The following is an 18,233-nucleotide window of genomic DNA, read 5'->3' as shown; positions in this document are numbered from 1 at the left end:
ATGTGGTTGTCTCATCTGGGTTTCATTGAGAAAATCAGAGAGTGGTGGGAGCAAGCGAATCCGGTAGTTGATTGGGAGGGAATGAGGTTCCACAAGAAACTCCAATACCTAAAATCTCAATTAAAGGAGTGGAATAGGCTGGAATTTGGAATTTTAGAAGAGACAAAGCAAGTTCTGGTGGAGAAAATTGAGGATTTGGACCTGAAGGAAGAGAGAGGCCCCTTTGGAGAGGTAGAAAGGAAGTTGAGATGGGTTTTAAGGAGGAAGTTGGAGGACATCCTAATCAAGGAGGAAATTAGTTGGAGGCAAAAATCTAGGTGTAAGTGGCTAAGGGAGGGAGACAGAAACACAAGGTTTTTCCATTCAATGGCAAATGGAAGGAGAAAGAAGAATTACATCTCTAACTTGGAATTTGATGGAACAGTTTTGTCTCACTCGGCTGAAATTGCAGAGGCCCTAGTAAATCACTTCAAATCTATTTTCAGAAGGCCTATGAATGAGAGAGTGTGGTTGGAGGGTTTGGATTGGCCGACTCTAAGTGCAGAGAAGAGAGAGTGTCTAGAAAAAAGATTCGATATGGAGGAGGTAAAGGAAGCAGTTTTTTCTATGGATAGGACAAAAGCTCCGGGTCCAGATGGGTTCACAATGACCTTTTACTAGGATTGCTAGGACATCTTGGAGAATGATCTTGCTTCGGTCTTTGAGGAGTTCCACAAGAGGGGTGTAATAAGCCCAGGGTTGAACTCAACTTTCATTGCCTTAGTCCCAAAGAAGAAAGATGCCTCTCAACCAAAAGATTTTAGACCTATTAGTCTGGTGACTAGCTTGTACAAAATCATTGCTAAGGTGCTGTCTCTCAGGATAAAGAAGGTGCTCCCCTCTATTATTGCACCCAACCAAAGTGCTTTTGTGGAGGGAAGACAGATCACCGATCAGATCCTCATTGCAAATGAGAGCTTGGAGAGCTTTAGAAAGTCAAAGAAGAAGGGAGTGGTCTGCAAATTGGATCTGGAGAAGGCTTTCGACTTGGTTGATTGGTCATTTTTGATGGAGGTGTTGAGGAGTTTTGGTTTTGGTGACAGGTGGTGCAAGTGGATTTGGGGCTGTGTTAGGACTTGCCATTACTCTATCCTGGTGAATGGGACTGTGGTTGACTTCTTTCCAGCGTTGAGAGGTCTAAGACAAGGAGATCCTCTTTCCCCTTTTCTTTTCACCCTTGTTGTTGATGTGTTTAGGCGTTTGATCCATAGAGCAGACTCGAGGAATTTGATAAGAGGGTGGAAAGTAGGAAGGGAGGAGGTTCCCTTAACTCTTCTACAGTTTGCAGATGATACTATCCTTTTCCGTGAAGGAGGGAACCTCAGTTGGATCCGGAATCTAAAGTTGACAATACAACTTTTTGAGCAGATATCTAACCTCAAGGTAAACTTCGACAAGAGTTGTGTGGCGGGAGTGAATGTGAACGAAAGAGACCTAAGGGAATCTGTAGATGAGCTAGGTTGTGCTATTGCGGACTGGCCCCTAACTTACTTGGGCCTCCCTTTAGGAGATAATCCTAAGAGTGTCAGCTTTTGGGCTTCGGTTGTGGAGAGGTTTGAGAAGAGGCTAGCGGCCTGGAAGAGGAGTTATCTTTCTTTAGGTGGAAGAGTCTCTCTCATTAGATCTACCGTAGCTAATCTTCTTGTTTACTTTCTGTCAGTGTTTAAGATCCCCTCAAAGGTTTCAAATCTTTTGGAAAAATTAATAAGAAACTTTCTCTGGGAGCCTGGAGAGGAGAAGAGAGATCATAGGGTGAGTTGGGAGGTGGTCTCTAGGTGTAAAAAATAGGAGGTCTTGGGATTGGTACTTTCAAGAAAAGGAACATGGCTCTTCTGGGGAAGTGGTTGTGGAGGTTCTCTTTGGAAATGGATAAATTGTGGACTAAGATTGTGGCTAGCATTCATGGGCTAGAAGACAATGGTTGGGATCCTGGAATCTTGGCAAGGGCTTCAACTGCTTCTCCTTGGAAATCCATCCACGATCTGCTTCTAGTTTTCTCCCCTTGGATCAGGTATGGTCTAAACTCTGGTAAGTGAATAATTTTCTGGGAACATCTTTGGGTCAGGGATTCTCCTCTGAAAAGACAAATTTCCTTCCTTGTATGCTCTTTCAGACTTGAAAAATGAACCCATTTCTTCTTTCTTAGTCCCTTCAGCTTCCACTTCGGGCTTTGGTTGGAACCTTGGCCTGCGTAGGGCAATTAGGGATACTGACTTGGATAGCCTGGTAGCTCTGCTAGCCTCCCTTGAGGGTGTCTTCCTAAACCCTGCTAAGGAAGACACCAGATTTTGGACCCTTTCTAGCTCTGGTACCTTTTCTTGTGCTTCTTTCTTTGAAACTTTAACTCAGCCTCCTACCCCCCTGGGATTGTCCTTTCCTGTTAAGGAAATTTGGAGCAGACCTATTCCTCCTCGGGTGGGGTTTTTTTGTTGGGGAATTTTCTTGGAAAGAATCAACACTTTAGACTTACTCCAAAGAAAGAGACCCAACTATTGTCTACATCCTAATAGATGTGCTCTTTGTAAAGCTGATGGGGAATTTGGCTACCACCTCATGGTCTCTTGTAAGGTTGCTAAGTCTGTTTGGGAGTGGGTTTTCTCCTGTTTTGGGTGTTCTTGGTATCCTCCGGAGACTGTCCAAGGTTTGTTTTCCCCATCTTTTTTCAGTTGGCCTAAGAAGCGAGGGAAGACTATGTGGAGGTGTTTTAAGGCAGCGGTTTGCTGGTCTTTGTGGGAAGAAAGAAACTCACGCATATTTTCTGACAAGGAAAAAACTTTGACAGATTTGTTAGATCGAATCCTTATAAGAGCGGTCCACTGGCTAAAATCTTTGGAGTTGTTTTCAGATTGTCCTATGGATGACTTGCTAAGAAACTGGAAAGAGATTGCTCTCATTGCATGATGCAAGCGGACTCTCTGTCTGTTCTGGTCCCCTCCCCCCTCGGTCTTTTTAAAGCTGAATTTTGATGGTACCAGTGTAAGGAATCCAAGGCCCTCTAGGATTGGAGGAGTCTTCAGGAATGAGGAAGGGATTGTTACTGCTTTATTCTCTGGCCCTATTGGAGAAGGTGACTCTCTTAGGGCTGAGATCCTTGTAGCGCTTGAAGGAATTCGAAGAGCAAAAGATCTAAATATTAGCCGTTTGATTCTGGAAGGTGACTCGAAGGTGGTGATTAATTGGTTGAAGACAGTGGACAGTGGTTTGTGGAACTTTAACAATGAGAAAAAACAATTCTTATGGTTGGGTAGGGACATAGAGATTCAGTACAGCTAGGTGAAGAGGAGTGCCAACTCATTTGCGGATGGGTTGGCCAAGCAAGGAGTGAATAGGGAGGCTGTTTTCTGGGCTAGTTTTTAATTTTCTTTGCTTTCCCTGAGTTTTCTGTTTTTGGGGAGCCAAGTTATTTTATCCTCCTTTGTATTCCTTTCCCTCTATTCTCTTAATTTAATGAAATTGATGTTATTGATAAAAAAAAAAAACAATCTCCGAGAGCATGGTTTGGAAGGTTTACAAAGGTGATGCTTAGTACAGGTTACAAGCAAAGTCAAGGTGACCATACATTGTTTATCAAACACACAGCCTCAGGGGGAGTTACTACACTATTAGTCTATGTGGACGATATAATCATTACTGGGAATGATAAAAAGGAGAAGGAAGCATTGAAAAACTGCCTTTCCAAAGAATTTGAGATAAAAGACTTGGGGAGACTAAAGTATTTTCTCAGAATTGAAGTTGCACATTCTAAACAAGGCATCTTTATCTCTCAACAAAAGTATGTTGTTGATTTTTTGAGAGAAACGGGAAATATGGCATGTAAACCAGCTTCCACGCCTATAGATCCCAATTATAAACTTGGAGAAGCCAGCGAGAATGCAAGTGTAGACAAGGAGATGTTCCAAAGACTGGTTGGAAAACTCATTTATCTTGCACATACACGGCCAGATATTGCATACGTTGTAAGTGTAATAAGTCAGTTTATGCATAATCCTAAAGAAGTTCATCTGCAGGCTACTCATCGAATTCTGCACTATTTGAAAGCCAATCCAGGAAAAGGAATTTTATTCAGAAGAAATGGGGGACTGGCTCTTGAAGCATATACAGATGCCGATTATGCAGGATCTCCAGTAGATAGACGGTCCACTTTCGATTACTGTACCTTCTTGGGCGGAAACTTAGTCACTTGGAGGAGTAAGAAGCAAAATGTAGTGGCTCGGTCAAGGGCAGAGGCAGAATTCAGGGCTATGGCACAAGGAGTGTGTGAATTACTCTGGTTGAAGATAATTTTAGAAGACCTGAAGATTCCACGAGAAGAGCCTATGAAACTATATTGTGATAACAAGTCAGCCATCAATATTGCTCACAATCCTATTCAACATGACAGGAAATTAACCGACACTTTATAAAAGGGAAACTGGACAACAAGTTGATTTGCACTCCCTATGTGTCTACAAAAGGACAACTGGCCGATGTACTTACTAAAGGGCTCAATAGTATAGACTTTTGAAGAATTATAGCCAAGCTGGGAATGGAGGATCTCTATTCACCAGCTTGAGGGGGAGTGTTGGAAAACGTGGGGTTACTGGTGCAGATCTATATTTGGTAGTTGTGTAAAAATAGATTTGTATATATTCCTAGGATTGTGGAAGGATTGATTTAGAAAGTTTTTCTTTCTATTTCTTTCTTTCTATTCTTGTACTTTCTATTTTCTTTTCTTTCTATTTTTCTACTTTCTATTTTCTTTTCTTTCTATTTTTTTTCTTCTTTCTATTTATTGCAGAAGCTTACTGTATAAATAGGCTGATTGGCAATAGAATGAAATACATCAATATTCTACCATTCCAAAACATTGAGGAGGGGGAACCCCAAAGGAAAAAAAAAGAGGGGAGAAGAGGGTGGAGATTGAGAACCTGGTGGAGAGAGAGATGTAAGTGGGTGTGGGTAAGTCACTTGGCTTGTTCTTTTTGGGAGGGGATAGGGTGGTTAGGAAAGCAATAGAGCAGTTTAATTATAAAAAAAAAGCCATAAAGCAGTTTGAAAGAAGCAGAAGGGAAGAAAAGAATAAGAAAAAAAAAAACAATTAGGGAGGGAGGAGAGGAATGGGAGGAAGGAGAAGAGATGGAAAATGATTGCGTTGAAGAAAAGTGAAAGGGTTGGTGGCAGAAAGTTGCAAGGGAAAATAAGAGGAATAGATAAAATGAGGCTGATTTCCTGGAGTGCTAGGAGGTTTTTGAAATGGTGGAAGAACGGCATTAGTAAGGAATTGAGGAATCTATGATGGCAAGGAGTGGAAGATGGTCATTCTAGGTCGGCCATAGGCAATCTGCCATAGTTTTGGCCTTCATATTGCATGTGGCATCTCATCCTGTGGGAGAAGTTCTAGGAGATTTTGGAGGTGGTGGGGTTGCAAATCCATGAGATGGAGACTTGAATTTATATTTCTTATTGTTCTGTTTCTGTTTTTAGGTGATGACTTAGCACCTATCAAGGATGTACTTTTAGTTTCATTAATGGATTTTCTTTTTACTTATAAAAAACAAAGAAAAGTCATTTCTTTTGAATCCTGGTCTCCAATGTACCATTAGACACCTCGACCATGACCAAAATAAAGGAGAGGAGAAATGATGAACCTAGTGTGAGGCTTCCTAATTGATAAACATTGGCAGGGAGAAATCTCCAATAAATGATGCCACAACTATGATTTCTATTTCATTTTTAAATCTATCTACATTGTTGTGAATGATTTACCGCACATAAAATTTGGTACTTGTTACATGTTTATTTGCTTCCAACTTTTTGCTCATGTAAATGACTAATATAGGAATATGGTAAAAAGCTTCATTCTAACACCTTCACTTGGCAGTTTCTTCTTTTCTTCATCCTATTTTTTTGGGTAGATTACTTATCAGCTTCTTGGTGTTGCTACTTATGTTCCTATTTTAAATGCTTAGGTGGAGGAAATTGATGGTGTTGAGTTTCTGATTATTGCAAGTGATGGACTTTGGAATGTTGTATCAAATAAGGTAAGAAATAACTTGTGTAGTAGCCTCTACAAAGCGTTCTGCAGTTTAACTCCTGGTGCTATGAGAATGTTTTGATGGCAAGATTCAATTGTTTCCAAAACCTAAACTACTGTTGGACAATCTTGGTTCTGCTACTCACGAGAATGCTAATATGCTATCCATACCTACCCACAATACACTGTAGTTTCATATTGGGGACGTCTCCCATACTTGTGTTATCATTCATGGGCAATATTCTCAATGTCTGGTTGTAGTGTCTTGTGGGTTGTATAGATCTGGAGTCTTGTTGGACATGTAAGAATTTTTATATTTATCTTTTGTAATAGTTTCCTTTTTTTCCTGTCATTGCTAAGATGCTTATAATGTGCTTGTTTCCTTTGCAACACTTGGTCATTCAGTTCAACTTTTGATGCAGCATGAGTGGATCTTAATGCAATCCATAGGCCCATGTCCACAAGGCTCCTTACTACTACTGTGTCAAACTTTCAAGACCTAGGGCTCTTGTTTGATGCTCACTATAGCAAGCCCAATAATGAAGATGCAAGATGGGGATATCTAAGAATGTGATAGATTATGTTTTGTACTAGGGGTGATCATGGGCTGGGCTGGGCTTTGGGCCTGTGACATTAAATTAAAACATATTATATATATATATAAATGTAATGTTTTATATTATTATAACATATAATATATGTATAAAACTCATTTTATATTTTATATAATATAAAATACTATATATTAATATATAGTATAAATAAAATAAAAACACATTGCAGGCTGGGCTAGAAATGATTTCCCCTATTTTGTACTATGTTATGTTATTAGGCAGCAAGTAGTTTAGTGTTTCTTGTCTCTCTATAAATTATTACTGAAGTTAGTCAAGAATAACGTTTTGAATGAAGTTTGTTTTTCTGCAACTTTCATTGAGGAATCTTCTTTCTTTTGGTGGCAACACAATTAATCTCCCTCTCCCCTTTATCTCCTTCCCTAATTTTCTTTCATTTTTGTGAAATTTCTTCAAGGTATTGCTCAAACCCCTTCTTTGATACTAGTGACATTGTAAGTTCTCTTATTGCCTTTATGACTCTTGGAAAACTAATTTGGACCATTCTATGGATCATTGGTCGTGTTTTAAAAGCACAAGGCGCAAAAAAGCGAAGGGGCAATTTGCGCTCGAGGCACAAGGCAAGGTGCAAAAAAAAGCTAAAAATAAAAAGAAGGTAAAAAAATGCCAAAATATCAAAAAAATGCAGAAAATAAAAATATTAAACATAATATTAATAAAAAGCATAAACTTAAATTTTAAATTAAATGTTTTATGAAACCTATTATCTAAAATTAAAATATACATAAACATAACATGTAAAGCATATTCAAATGAAAATTTAAAAATAAAATCAAACATATAAAGCATTTTCAAGTATGTAAAACCCATGTTCTCTTTTTTTCCTCAATTGCATTACTTTTAGTAGCTAATGTAATGTAAAACATATTGCATCCTTGATTCTACGAGCTGCCTTAGTACTACGCCCCTCAAGGCAAGCCCAAACAAATCCATGTTAGGGTCATAAATTCTTAATTCTCACAAAAAATAATGGTTTTATAACTTTAATTTCCTTTTAAGAAGATATTTTATTAGAATGAATGAATGAACAACATTAGCAAATAGGGGGTTCTTGGAGCTTTAGTGAGCAAGCGAAGCCCTCCTAACCACTAGATTCAAAAAAAGCAAAAAGCATAGAATTTTAAAAAAGGCGTACACCTCGACACCTTAGACCAGGCGTGCGCCTTTCGAAAAGGTTGATCATTGGATCTAGTGATTTCATGATGACCCTCTAATTCTATTTGCCATGTTCACTTTGCATAGTTTGTAGGTGTACTTTGCTCATTCCATGTGTACATTTTGCCCATTTGGTGGGCGTGCTTTTACCATTCCATGAGTTCTCATCGTTTCAACATCCACCATATCGCATTCTGTGAGCATTCATTCTACCACATCATCATATTCTATGAACATCCCCCATTTTTCCACATGATTCCATTGTTTAAAATGTTCGTAAGTTTCCTGATATTTCCACGACATATTTCCATTTCCATGGGTAATGACACAATTTTACTAGAATCAACATATTCTTTAGTGAACACTACCAGCACCATATGGAGTACAAGTGATAGTTTCCATGATTCATTTTCATTTTCATTTTGGTTAAAGAAAGCTCTATATGGGATCTAAAGAAACCTCCAAGAGCATGGTTTGACAGGTTTAGACTTTGACTTGGACCATATGTTGATGACATTGTGGTGACTGACAATGGTACTGGTGATGTTGGTTCTTTTAACCAGTTACTTAATATGGAATTTGAAGTGAAAGACTTGGGTCATCTATAGTATTTCTTGGAAATTGAAGTGGCCCAATTTAAACAACATTAGCATTTTCATTTCTCAATTTCTAGAGGAAACTGGGAATTTGGGAGTTAAACTTGCAAAGACACCTATTAAGCTGAATCATAAGATAAGTGCAAACGGAGGTGAGTCTCTTGAAGACAAAGTATACTAATGGTTGGTAGGGAAGCTCCTTTATCTTTATTTGACATGTCCTGGCATTTCCTATGTTGTCAGCGTTGTTAGTCAATACATGCATTCCCCTAGGACCACCCATATGCTTGCTATTGAGAGGTTCCTTTCCTACTTGAAGAGATGCCCTAAAGGAGGTATGTTTTTTAAGAATAATACACATTAAAATAAATGTGTACATTGATGCTAGTTGGAAGGAATCTAAAGTCATGGAGTAAGAAACAAAATGTTGCTGCCCATTCCAAGTACTAAAGTGGAGTATAGGTCTATGGATCATAGTGTAGTTAAGGTGTTATGGCTAAGATCTTTGCTTGAAGAGTTAGGCATATTGAGTTTGAAAGGCCTTTGATGTTGTAATGTGGTCAACTAAACCACCATTAATATTACCCATAATCCAATACAGCATAGTAGAACAAAACGTATTGAGGTGGATCGACATTTTATTAGAGAGAGTTGCCTCTCAACAAGTGTCTGTCATATATTGTTTCTAACATGCAGCTTGCTGATCTCTTCACTAAATTAATCACTAAAGTCAAGTTATAAAAAGATGTACGCAAGTTGGGAATGGCCAATATCTATTCCCAATTTGAGGGGGAGTGTAGAGATACAATAGATTAATTATGTGGTCCAATGTTATTTATTTTTGTTGCTGTTTTACTATTATTCTTATTGTTTTTCTTTATCTTATAGGTGGTAGGGGTATTATAATCGTTGTAATTCCTTTTATTTGCTCACATACAAGTAACAACGAGTTGGGTGTCAGGACCACAAGATTCTACACCCCTTTTATAGGGTGCTCTTGCATACTTTTAAATTCTTAGCTTATTGAAATCATAATATTAAAATACATTATTAAACTAAGTTCTTCAGTTTGATTTGTGGTGATACTACAAAAAACCCTTGTTGAGATCTCTTTGATTTCATTTAAGAAAACGTCAAATTTCCAAAGACCATTCTGAGAGATAATGGTGTGTAGACAACCTTGCTAATGATGTTGTACATCCTTACCCTTCCTTTCTGCAATAAAATTTATCTTTTTCTCAAAAAAGTTATTTAGTTTGAGTTAAAATACTAGTTTTTTATTATTTTTCTTATTTGTTAGGGTTCACTCAAGATGTATAATGTATTATTAAACATAGTAGTCAAGGCGACACCTAGGCGACAAGGCACTCTTGGAAGCTCGCCGCGCCTAACCTCCAAGCAGTTTTGTCTATTGTGTCATAAAATACTTTTATATTTTTAATTTTTGAGATTATAGTTATAAAATAGACATTATTAAACTAAAATATTCATTTTAAGTATTTATATACTAATTTTTTTTTATTATTTTTCTATTTGTTAGGGTTTAATCAACACACATTGCTAACTTATGTATTGAACCCTCAAAGACTTCAACACCTGAATCAATAAGGAAGATCTTAAAATTTTGTCTAATCAAGCTATTCTGCCCATAGTTTTCAAGGCGACGCCTAGGCGACAAGGCGCCCTTTGAGGCTCGCCTCGCCTAATTGCCTAGCAGTTTTCTACTTCCTACTATAAAATACTATTTTATTCATTCTTTTTTTAGATTATATAAAATTATAAAATAGACATTATTAAACTAAAATAATCATTTTGTGTGTTTATATACTAATTTCTTTTTATTATTTTCTTATTTATTTAGGGTTTAATCAACACAAACATTGCTAAATGCTGTATTGAACCCTCAAAGACTTAAAAACCTAAACCAATAAGGAAGAACTTAAAATTTTATACTACTACTACTACTACCAATACTTTTTATTTTCTTCTTTTCCTATAACAAAAATGAGGGTTCAGCCCCTATATTTTTTTTGAATTTTATTTTCCTTCTTCCTTTTCTTCTCACGAATATGTTGATTTTCTATACTTTAATATGAAATTTATACTTTTCTTATGAAAATCATGAATAATTATTAAGGAAATATGGTTATGGTACCTAGGGAACTACCCTAGGATCTATGTTTTTAACATAAAAAATCCATCACCTAGGTGATGCCTAGGCGCTCGCCCAGGCGACTAGGTGACAAGGCGCCCCCCAGTCGCCTAGCCTTGCCTTGGTGCCTTGAAAACTATGATTCTGCCTTTGTTCTCTCCCTGGATCAAGTATGATTTGCACTTAGGCTATCTTAATAAATTATGGGAACATGTTTGGGTTGGGGATTCTCCTTTAAAAGACCAATTTCCGGTTCTCTTTGCTATCTCTACCCTTAAGAATGAACCGGTATCCACTTTCCTTGTACCTTTTAACTCAACCTCTGGGTTTGCTTGGAACTTGGATTTGAGAAGAGATATTAGGGACATAGAGTTCAGATTTGAGATTACTACCTTCTCATTTTAGATGTGATTTTTTCCCCATTGAAGAGTTCAGATTTGAGAAAGTTCCTTCCTATCCTTTCTTGACTGTGGCCTGGTCACCATGAGTGAATACAAAGTGGTGATCATGGTAGTATGAGACCCTCTAGTTGAAGGTATATAGAGCTCTGTTGTTGGCTCATGACCTATGTACTCCAGCTTGAAGGGGAGTATTAGATGGTGTGAGAACGGGGGTAGTAGTTTCTTTCTCTCGTTTTTTTGGTAATGCTTATTGAAGTGAATTAAAAAAGGGAATTAATAAACATGAGTAATGTGCTAAAAGATTTCCACCTTGTGGACTGCAACCCACGAAAAGATGCTTCTTAACTATTGACAGTAAGTTTAGTAGGGGTGTCAATGGACTGGTTTTGGATTGGACCCGTCCAAATCAAAACCAATTTGGATGGATTGGACAGACTAATAAGACATATTTGAATTGGACCAGTCCAGACTTAATGGTCCAAAGTATTTATTGGATTGGATTGGACCTAGTCCATCCATAATGGGTTTACTTTGGATTGGATCGGTTTGAATCAATATCTGGTCCATTGAGGGAATATAAGAATACGTGTGTCAATGGACCAGGTTTGGGTTGGAACCGATCCTATTATTAACCAATTTGTACAGATTGGAAGTTCTAGATATTGAATTGGACCGGTCCAAAATGGTACCAAGTATTCATCAGATTGGATTGGATCTGGTCCATCTGTAATGGATTTATTTTGGATTTGGGTTGTTTGAACCAATATCTGGTCCATTGATAGAAGATAAGAATACATGTGTCAATGGACCAGGTTTGGGTTGGAACCAATCCAATTATAACCAATTTGGACAGATTGGATGGTCTAGACATTGGATTGGACTGGTCCAAAATGGTCCAAAGTACTCATCGGATTGGATTGGATCTGGTCCATCTGTAATGGATTCATATTGGACAGGATGGGAATATCGGGTTGGACCAAATCCAGTCCAATTGACACCCCTATTTTGTTAAGCAGGGGTGCCATGGAGAATGTCAATTATGGCCTATGCCTTAGTTGTGGAGACTACAAGCCATCTTTTTCTACACTGCCCAATCACTTCAGAAGTATGGTACATAATTCTAGAGACATTCATATGGAAGAGCTGTTTTGCTGGAACATGCTTCTTTTTTCTATTGAGTTGGCAGATTGGAGGGCTCAGCAAGAAAGGGAAAAGAGTTTCCCTAACAGGGATTTCATCAAGGACCAATATGACATATTTCTTAAGGGTGTTGGAGCAAGTATTTCTTTGGATTCTTTTCAGATTCTTTTAACTTGCGTTTGCTTTAATTTGGCTGGGGGATGGGATAACAGTCAATTATTTTTTTGGGGGATGGGATAACAGTCGATGTGCTGATGAATTAATTTGGCTGGGGGTATGGAAGTTCTTTGTCTATAGAGAAGTCACTTGAAGGAAGTTGCACATTTAGAAAGGTCCATATGTTGTGTCTTGTTCATTGAGTTACACATGTTGGGTTTCTGGATTGTGAAGTTTGATTGCGAATTTGTTAATGATGTAGGCTAGAGAGGCTAAGATCTGTAACTGTAACCTCCTATTGGAGTACAAATAAAATAAATATATATTTAATGGACATTGAGTTGACATTTGACATTTGAATTATTTAATGGACACTGTTGGCTCATGACCTATGTACTCCAGCTTGAAGGGGAGTATTAGATGGTGTGAGAACGGGGGTAGTAGTTTCTTTCTCTCGTTTTTTTGGTAATGCTTATTGAAGTGAATTAAAAAAGGGAATTAATAAACATGAGTAATGTGCTAAAAGATTTCCACCTTGTGGACTGCAACCCACGAAAAGATGCTTCTTAACTATTGACAGTAAGTTTAGTAGGGGTGTCAATGGACTGGTTTTGGATTGGACCCGTCCAAATCAAAACCAATTTGGATGGATTGGACAGACTAATAAGACATATTTGAATTGGACCAGTCCAGACTTAATGGTCCAAAGTATTTATTGGATTGGATTGGACCTAGTCCATCCATAATGGGTTTACTTTGGATTGGATCGGTTTGAATCAATATCTGGTCCATTGAGGGAATATAAGAATACGTGTGTCAATGGACCAGGTTTGGGTTGGAACCGATCCTATTATTAACCAATTTGTACAGATTGGAAGTTCTAGATATTGAATTGGACCGGTCCAAAATGGTACCAAGTATTCATCAGATTGGATTGGATCTGGTCCATCTGTAATGGATTTATTTTGGATTTGGGTTGTTTGAACCAATATCTGGTCCATTGATAGAAGATAAGAATACATGTGTCAATGGACCAGGTTTGGGTTGGAACCAATCCAATTATAACCAATTTGGACAGATTGGATGGTCTAGACATTGGATTGTACTGGTCCAAAATGGTCCAAAGTACTCATCGGATTGGATTGGATCTGGTCCATCTGTAATGGATTCATATTGGACAGGATGGGAATATCGGGTTGGACCAAATCCAGTCCAATTGACACCCCTATTTTGTTAAGCAGGGGTGCCATGGAGAATGTCAATTATGGCCTATGCCTTAGTTGTGGAGACTACAAGCCATCTTTTTCTACACTGCCCAATCACTTCAGAAGTATGGTACATAATTCTAGAGACATTCATATGGAAGAGCTGTTTTGCTGGAACATGCTTCTTTTTTCTATTGAGTTGGCAGATTGGAGGGCTCAGCAAGAAAGGGAAAAGAGTTTCCCTAACAGGGATTTCATCAAGGACCAATATGACATATTTCTTAAGGGTGTTGGAGCAAGTATTTCTTTGGATTCTTTTCAGATTCTTTTAACTTGCGTTTGCTTTAATTTGGCTGGGGGATGGGATAACAGTCAATTATTTTTTTGGGGGATGGGATAACAGTCGATGTGCTGATGAATTAATTTGGCTGGGGGTATGGAAGTTCTTTGTCTATAGAGAAGTCACTTGAAGGAAGTTGCACATTTAGAAAGGTCCATATGTTGTGTCTTGTTCATTGAGTTACACATGTTGGGTTTCTGGATTGTGAAGTTTGATTGCGAATTTGTTAATGATGTAGGCTAGAGAGGCTAAGATCTGTAACTGTAACCTCCTATTGGAGTACAAATAAAATAAATATATATTTAATGGACATTGAGTTGACATTTGACATTTGAATTATTTAATGGACACTGTTGGCTCATGACCTATGTACTCCAGCTTGAAGGGGAGTATTAGATGGTGTGAGAACGGGGGTAGTAGTTTCTTTCTCTCGTTTTTTTGGTAATGCTTATTGAAGTGAATTAAAAAAGGGAATTAATAAACATGAGTAATGTGCTAAAAGATTTCCACCTTGTGGACTGCAACCCACGAAAAGATGCTTCTTAACTATTGACAGTAAGTTTAGTAGGGGTGTCAATGGACTGGTTTTGGATTGGACCCGTCCAAATCAAAACCAATTTGGATGGATTGGACAGACTAATAAGACATATTTGAATTGGACCAGTCCAGACTTAATGGTCCAAAGTATTTATTGGATTGGATTGGACCTAGTCCATCCATAATGGGTTTACTTTGGATTGGATCGGTTTGAATCAATATCTGGTCCATTGAGGGAATATAAGAATACGTGTGTCAATGGACCAGGTTTGGGTTGGAACCGATCCTATTATTAACCAATTTGTACAGATTGGAAGTTCTAGATATTGAATTGGACCGGTCCAAAATGGTACCAAGTATTCATCAGATTGGATTGGATCTGGTCCATCTGTAATGGATTTATTTTGGATTTGGGTTGTTTGAACCAATATCTGGTCCATTGATAGAAGATAAGAATACATGTGTCAATGGACCAGGTTTGGGTTGGAACCAATCCAATTATAACCAATTTGGACAGATTGGATGGTCTAGACATTGGATTGGACTGGTCCAAAATGGTCCAAAGTACTCATCGGATTGGATTGGATCTGGTCCATCTGTAATGGATTCATATTGGACAGGATGGGAATATCGGGTTGGACCAAATCCAGTCCAATTGACACCCCTATTTTGTTAAGCAGGGGTGCCATGGAGAATGTCAATTATGGCCTATGCCTTAGTTGTGGAGACTACAAGCCATCTTTTTCTACACTGCCCAATTACTTCAGAAGTATGGTACATAATTCTAGAGACATTCATATGGAAGAGCTGTTTTGCTGGAACATGCTTCTTTTTTCTATTGAGTTGGCAGATTGGAGGGCTCAGCAAGAAAGGGAAAAGAGTTTCCCTAACAGGGATTTCATCAAGGACCAATATGACATATTTCTTAAGGGTGTTGGAGCAAGTATTTCTTTGGATTCTTTTCAGATTCTTTTAACTTGCGTTTGCTTTAATTTGGCTGGGGGATGGGATAACAGTCAATTATTTTTTTGGGGGATGGGATAACAGTCGATGTGCTGATGAATTAATTTGGCTGGGGGTATGGAAGTTCTTTGTCTATAGAGAAGTCACTTGAAGGAAGTTGCACATTTAGAAAGGTCCATATGTTGTGTCTTGTTCATTGAGTTACACATGTTGGGTTTCTGGATTGTGAAGTTTGATTGCGAATTTGTTAATGATGTAGGCTAGAGAGGCTAAGATCTGTAACTGTAACCTCCTATTGGAGTACAAATAAAATAAATATATATTTAATGGACATTGAGTTGACATTTGACATTTGAATTATTTAATGGACACTGTTGGCTCATGACCTATGTACTCCAGCTTGAAGGGGAGTATTAGATGGTGTGAGAACGGGGGTAGTAGTTTCTTTCTCTCGTTTTTTTGGTAATGCTTATTGAAGTGAATTAAAAAAGGGAATTAATAAACATGAGTAATGTGCTAAAAGATTTCCACCTTGTGGACTGCAACCCACGAAAAGATGCTTCTTAACTATTGACAGTAAGTTTAGTAGGGGTGTCAATGGACTGGTTTTGGATTGGACCCGTCCAAATCAAAACCAATTTGGATGGATTGGACAGACTAATAAGACATATTTGAATTGGACCAGTCCAGACTTAATGGTCCAAAGTATTTATTGGATTGGATTGGACCTAGTCCATCCATAATGGGTTTACTTTGGATTGGATCGGTTTGAATCAATATCTGGTCCATTGAGGGAATATAAGAATACGTGTGTCAATGGACCAGGTTTGGGTTGGAACCGATCCTATTATTAACCAATTTGTACAGATTGGAAGTTCTAGATATTGAATTGGACCGGTCCAAAATGGTACCAAGTATTCATCAGATTGGATTGGATCTGGTCCATCTGTAATGGATTTATTTTGGATTTGGGTTGTTTGAACCAATATCTGGTCCATTGATAGAAGATAAGAATACATGTGTCAATGGACCAGGTTTGGGTTGGAACCAATCCAATTATAACCAATTTGGACAGATTGGATGGTCTAGACATTGGATTGGACTGGTCCAAAATGGTCCAAAGTACTCATCGGATTGGATTGGATCTGGTCCATCTGTAATGGATTCATATTGGACAGGATGGGAATATCGGGTTGGACCAAATCCAGTCCAATTGACACCCCTATTTTGTTAAGCAGGGGTGCCATGGAGAATGTCAATTATGGCCTATGCCTTAGTTGTGGAGACTACAAGCCATCTTTTTCTACACTGCCCAATCACTTCAGAAGTATGGTACATAATTCTAGAGACATTCATATGGAAGAGCTGTTTTGCTGGAACATGCTTCTTTTTTCTATTGAGTTGGCAGATTGGAGGGCTCAGCAAGAAAGGGAAAAGAGTTTCCCTAACAGGGATTTCATCAAGGACCAATATGACATATTTCTTAAGGGTGTTGGAGCAAGTATTTCTTTGGATTCTTTTCAGATTCTTTTAACTTGCGTTTGCTTTAATTTGGCTGGGGGATGGGATAACAGTCAATTATTTTTTTGGGGGATGGGATAACAGTCGATGTGCTGATGAATTAATTTGGCTGGGGGTATGGAAGTTCTTTGTCTATAGAGAAGTCACTTGAAGGAAGTTGCACATTTAGAAAGGTCCATATGTTGTGTCTTGTTCATTGAGTTACACATGTTGGGTTTCTGGATTGTGAAGTTTGATTGCGAATTTGTTAATGATGTAGGCTAGAGAGGCTAAGATCTGTAACTGTAACCTCCTATTGGAGTACAAATAAAATAAATATATATTTAATGGACATTGAGTTGACATTTGACATTTGAATTATTTAATGGACACTGTTGACTCTTTTCTCGGGACTCAACATGTTCCAGAGGCCATATTACAGTCTAGGAGTTCAGTTATGACTTTTCTTATTGGAGTCAATAATATTTGTCTCTTAGCGTATGTATCATTTTATAGGCATTTATTTGAGATTGAGTTGGCATTTCAGATATTGCATCTGCTTTCCTTTCTGAATGTTGAATGTAATTGAAGAAGAATCTTGTTTTTCAATTTTATTTAATTTGGATTTTGTTAAATCTTTGGTTTCTTTGTTCATGGATTCTAAAACTATATGCTGCATAAAAGACTTTTTGAATCTAAGCTTCTTACATTACCATATTTTCTGCATACAGGATGCTGTGGCCATAGTACAAGGCATATCAGATGCTGAAGTAGCATCAAGAAAACTCATAGAAGAAGCCTATGCCCGAGGGAGCTCTGACAATATCACTTGTGTTGTAGTTCGATTTCATGATTTGTAAGTATAGATTACAGATTCCCCTCCCCTAATTTTTCCTGGTTTCACATAAGATGAATTTTAATCAACATAATATGGAATTTTTCTTTTCATTGGAAGTACCCATTTTTGCCAATTCTCAGGTTTTAAGGATTTCCGTAAGGGTCTGAGCAAGAAGATTGGGACTTCCAGTTAACACATATTTGCCATTCATTTGACCCTACAACATGGTTGCCAATGAAAATGAATGCTCAGCAATTGATATTTCAAGTTGCTAGTTCTGCTTCCTTCCACTGATTATTAGTAATGCAGCATTAATGTATTTTTCAGATTATCCATTCCTGCTTTTGTTGAAATGGGAATCGGAAAGGTTTGATATCTGCATCCCGTCAAAGCAGGCAATGTTGAGTGGGTGTAAATGTATTTGACGTCAAGTAGGCCGGAATTACCCCTTTATTATGTTTGGTCTTGTTATATTATTCTCTACCAAAAAAATAATAAAAAATCTTGTTATGGTATTCAAAATTAAGCAAATGATATCATGTGACAAAGGTTCTTTTTGAGGCCAG

At 37.9% G+C, this 18,233-nt stretch overlaps 1 protein-coding gene across 2 annotated transcripts in view; it reads left to right on the top strand.

The window, feature by feature from the left end:
• The window catches only part of LOC148876098 (Protein phosphatase 2C family protein), a 42,697-nt gene extending 24,464 nt beyond the window's left edge, over positions 1-18,233 (top strand). Inside the window, exons 7-9 of one of the 2 annotated variants that reach the window (XM_088966108.1) lie at positions 5,988-6,059; positions 17,561-17,685; positions 17,995-18,233. In XM_088966108.1, coding sequence (XP_088822234.1) covers positions 5,988-6,059; positions 17,561-17,685; positions 17,995-18,040 — 243 coding nt within the window. In that variant the 3' untranslated portion in view covers positions 18,041-18,233. Of the gene's footprint in view, positions 1-5,987; positions 6,060-17,560; positions 17,686-17,807 lie in introns of both variants that reach the window. The other variant, XM_088966109.1, reaches the window with a different exon arrangement.

The sequence above is a fragment of the Nelumbo lutea genome, chromosome 1 (assembly GCF_056320005.1).
Source record: "Nelumbo lutea isolate HS-2025 chromosome 1, American lotus-T2T, whole genome shotgun sequence".
In the NCBI taxonomy this organism is placed as follows: Eukaryota; Viridiplantae; Streptophyta; class Magnoliopsida; order Proteales; family Nelumbonaceae; genus Nelumbo; species Nelumbo lutea.
This window is presented reverse-complemented; position numbering and strand designations above follow the sequence as displayed.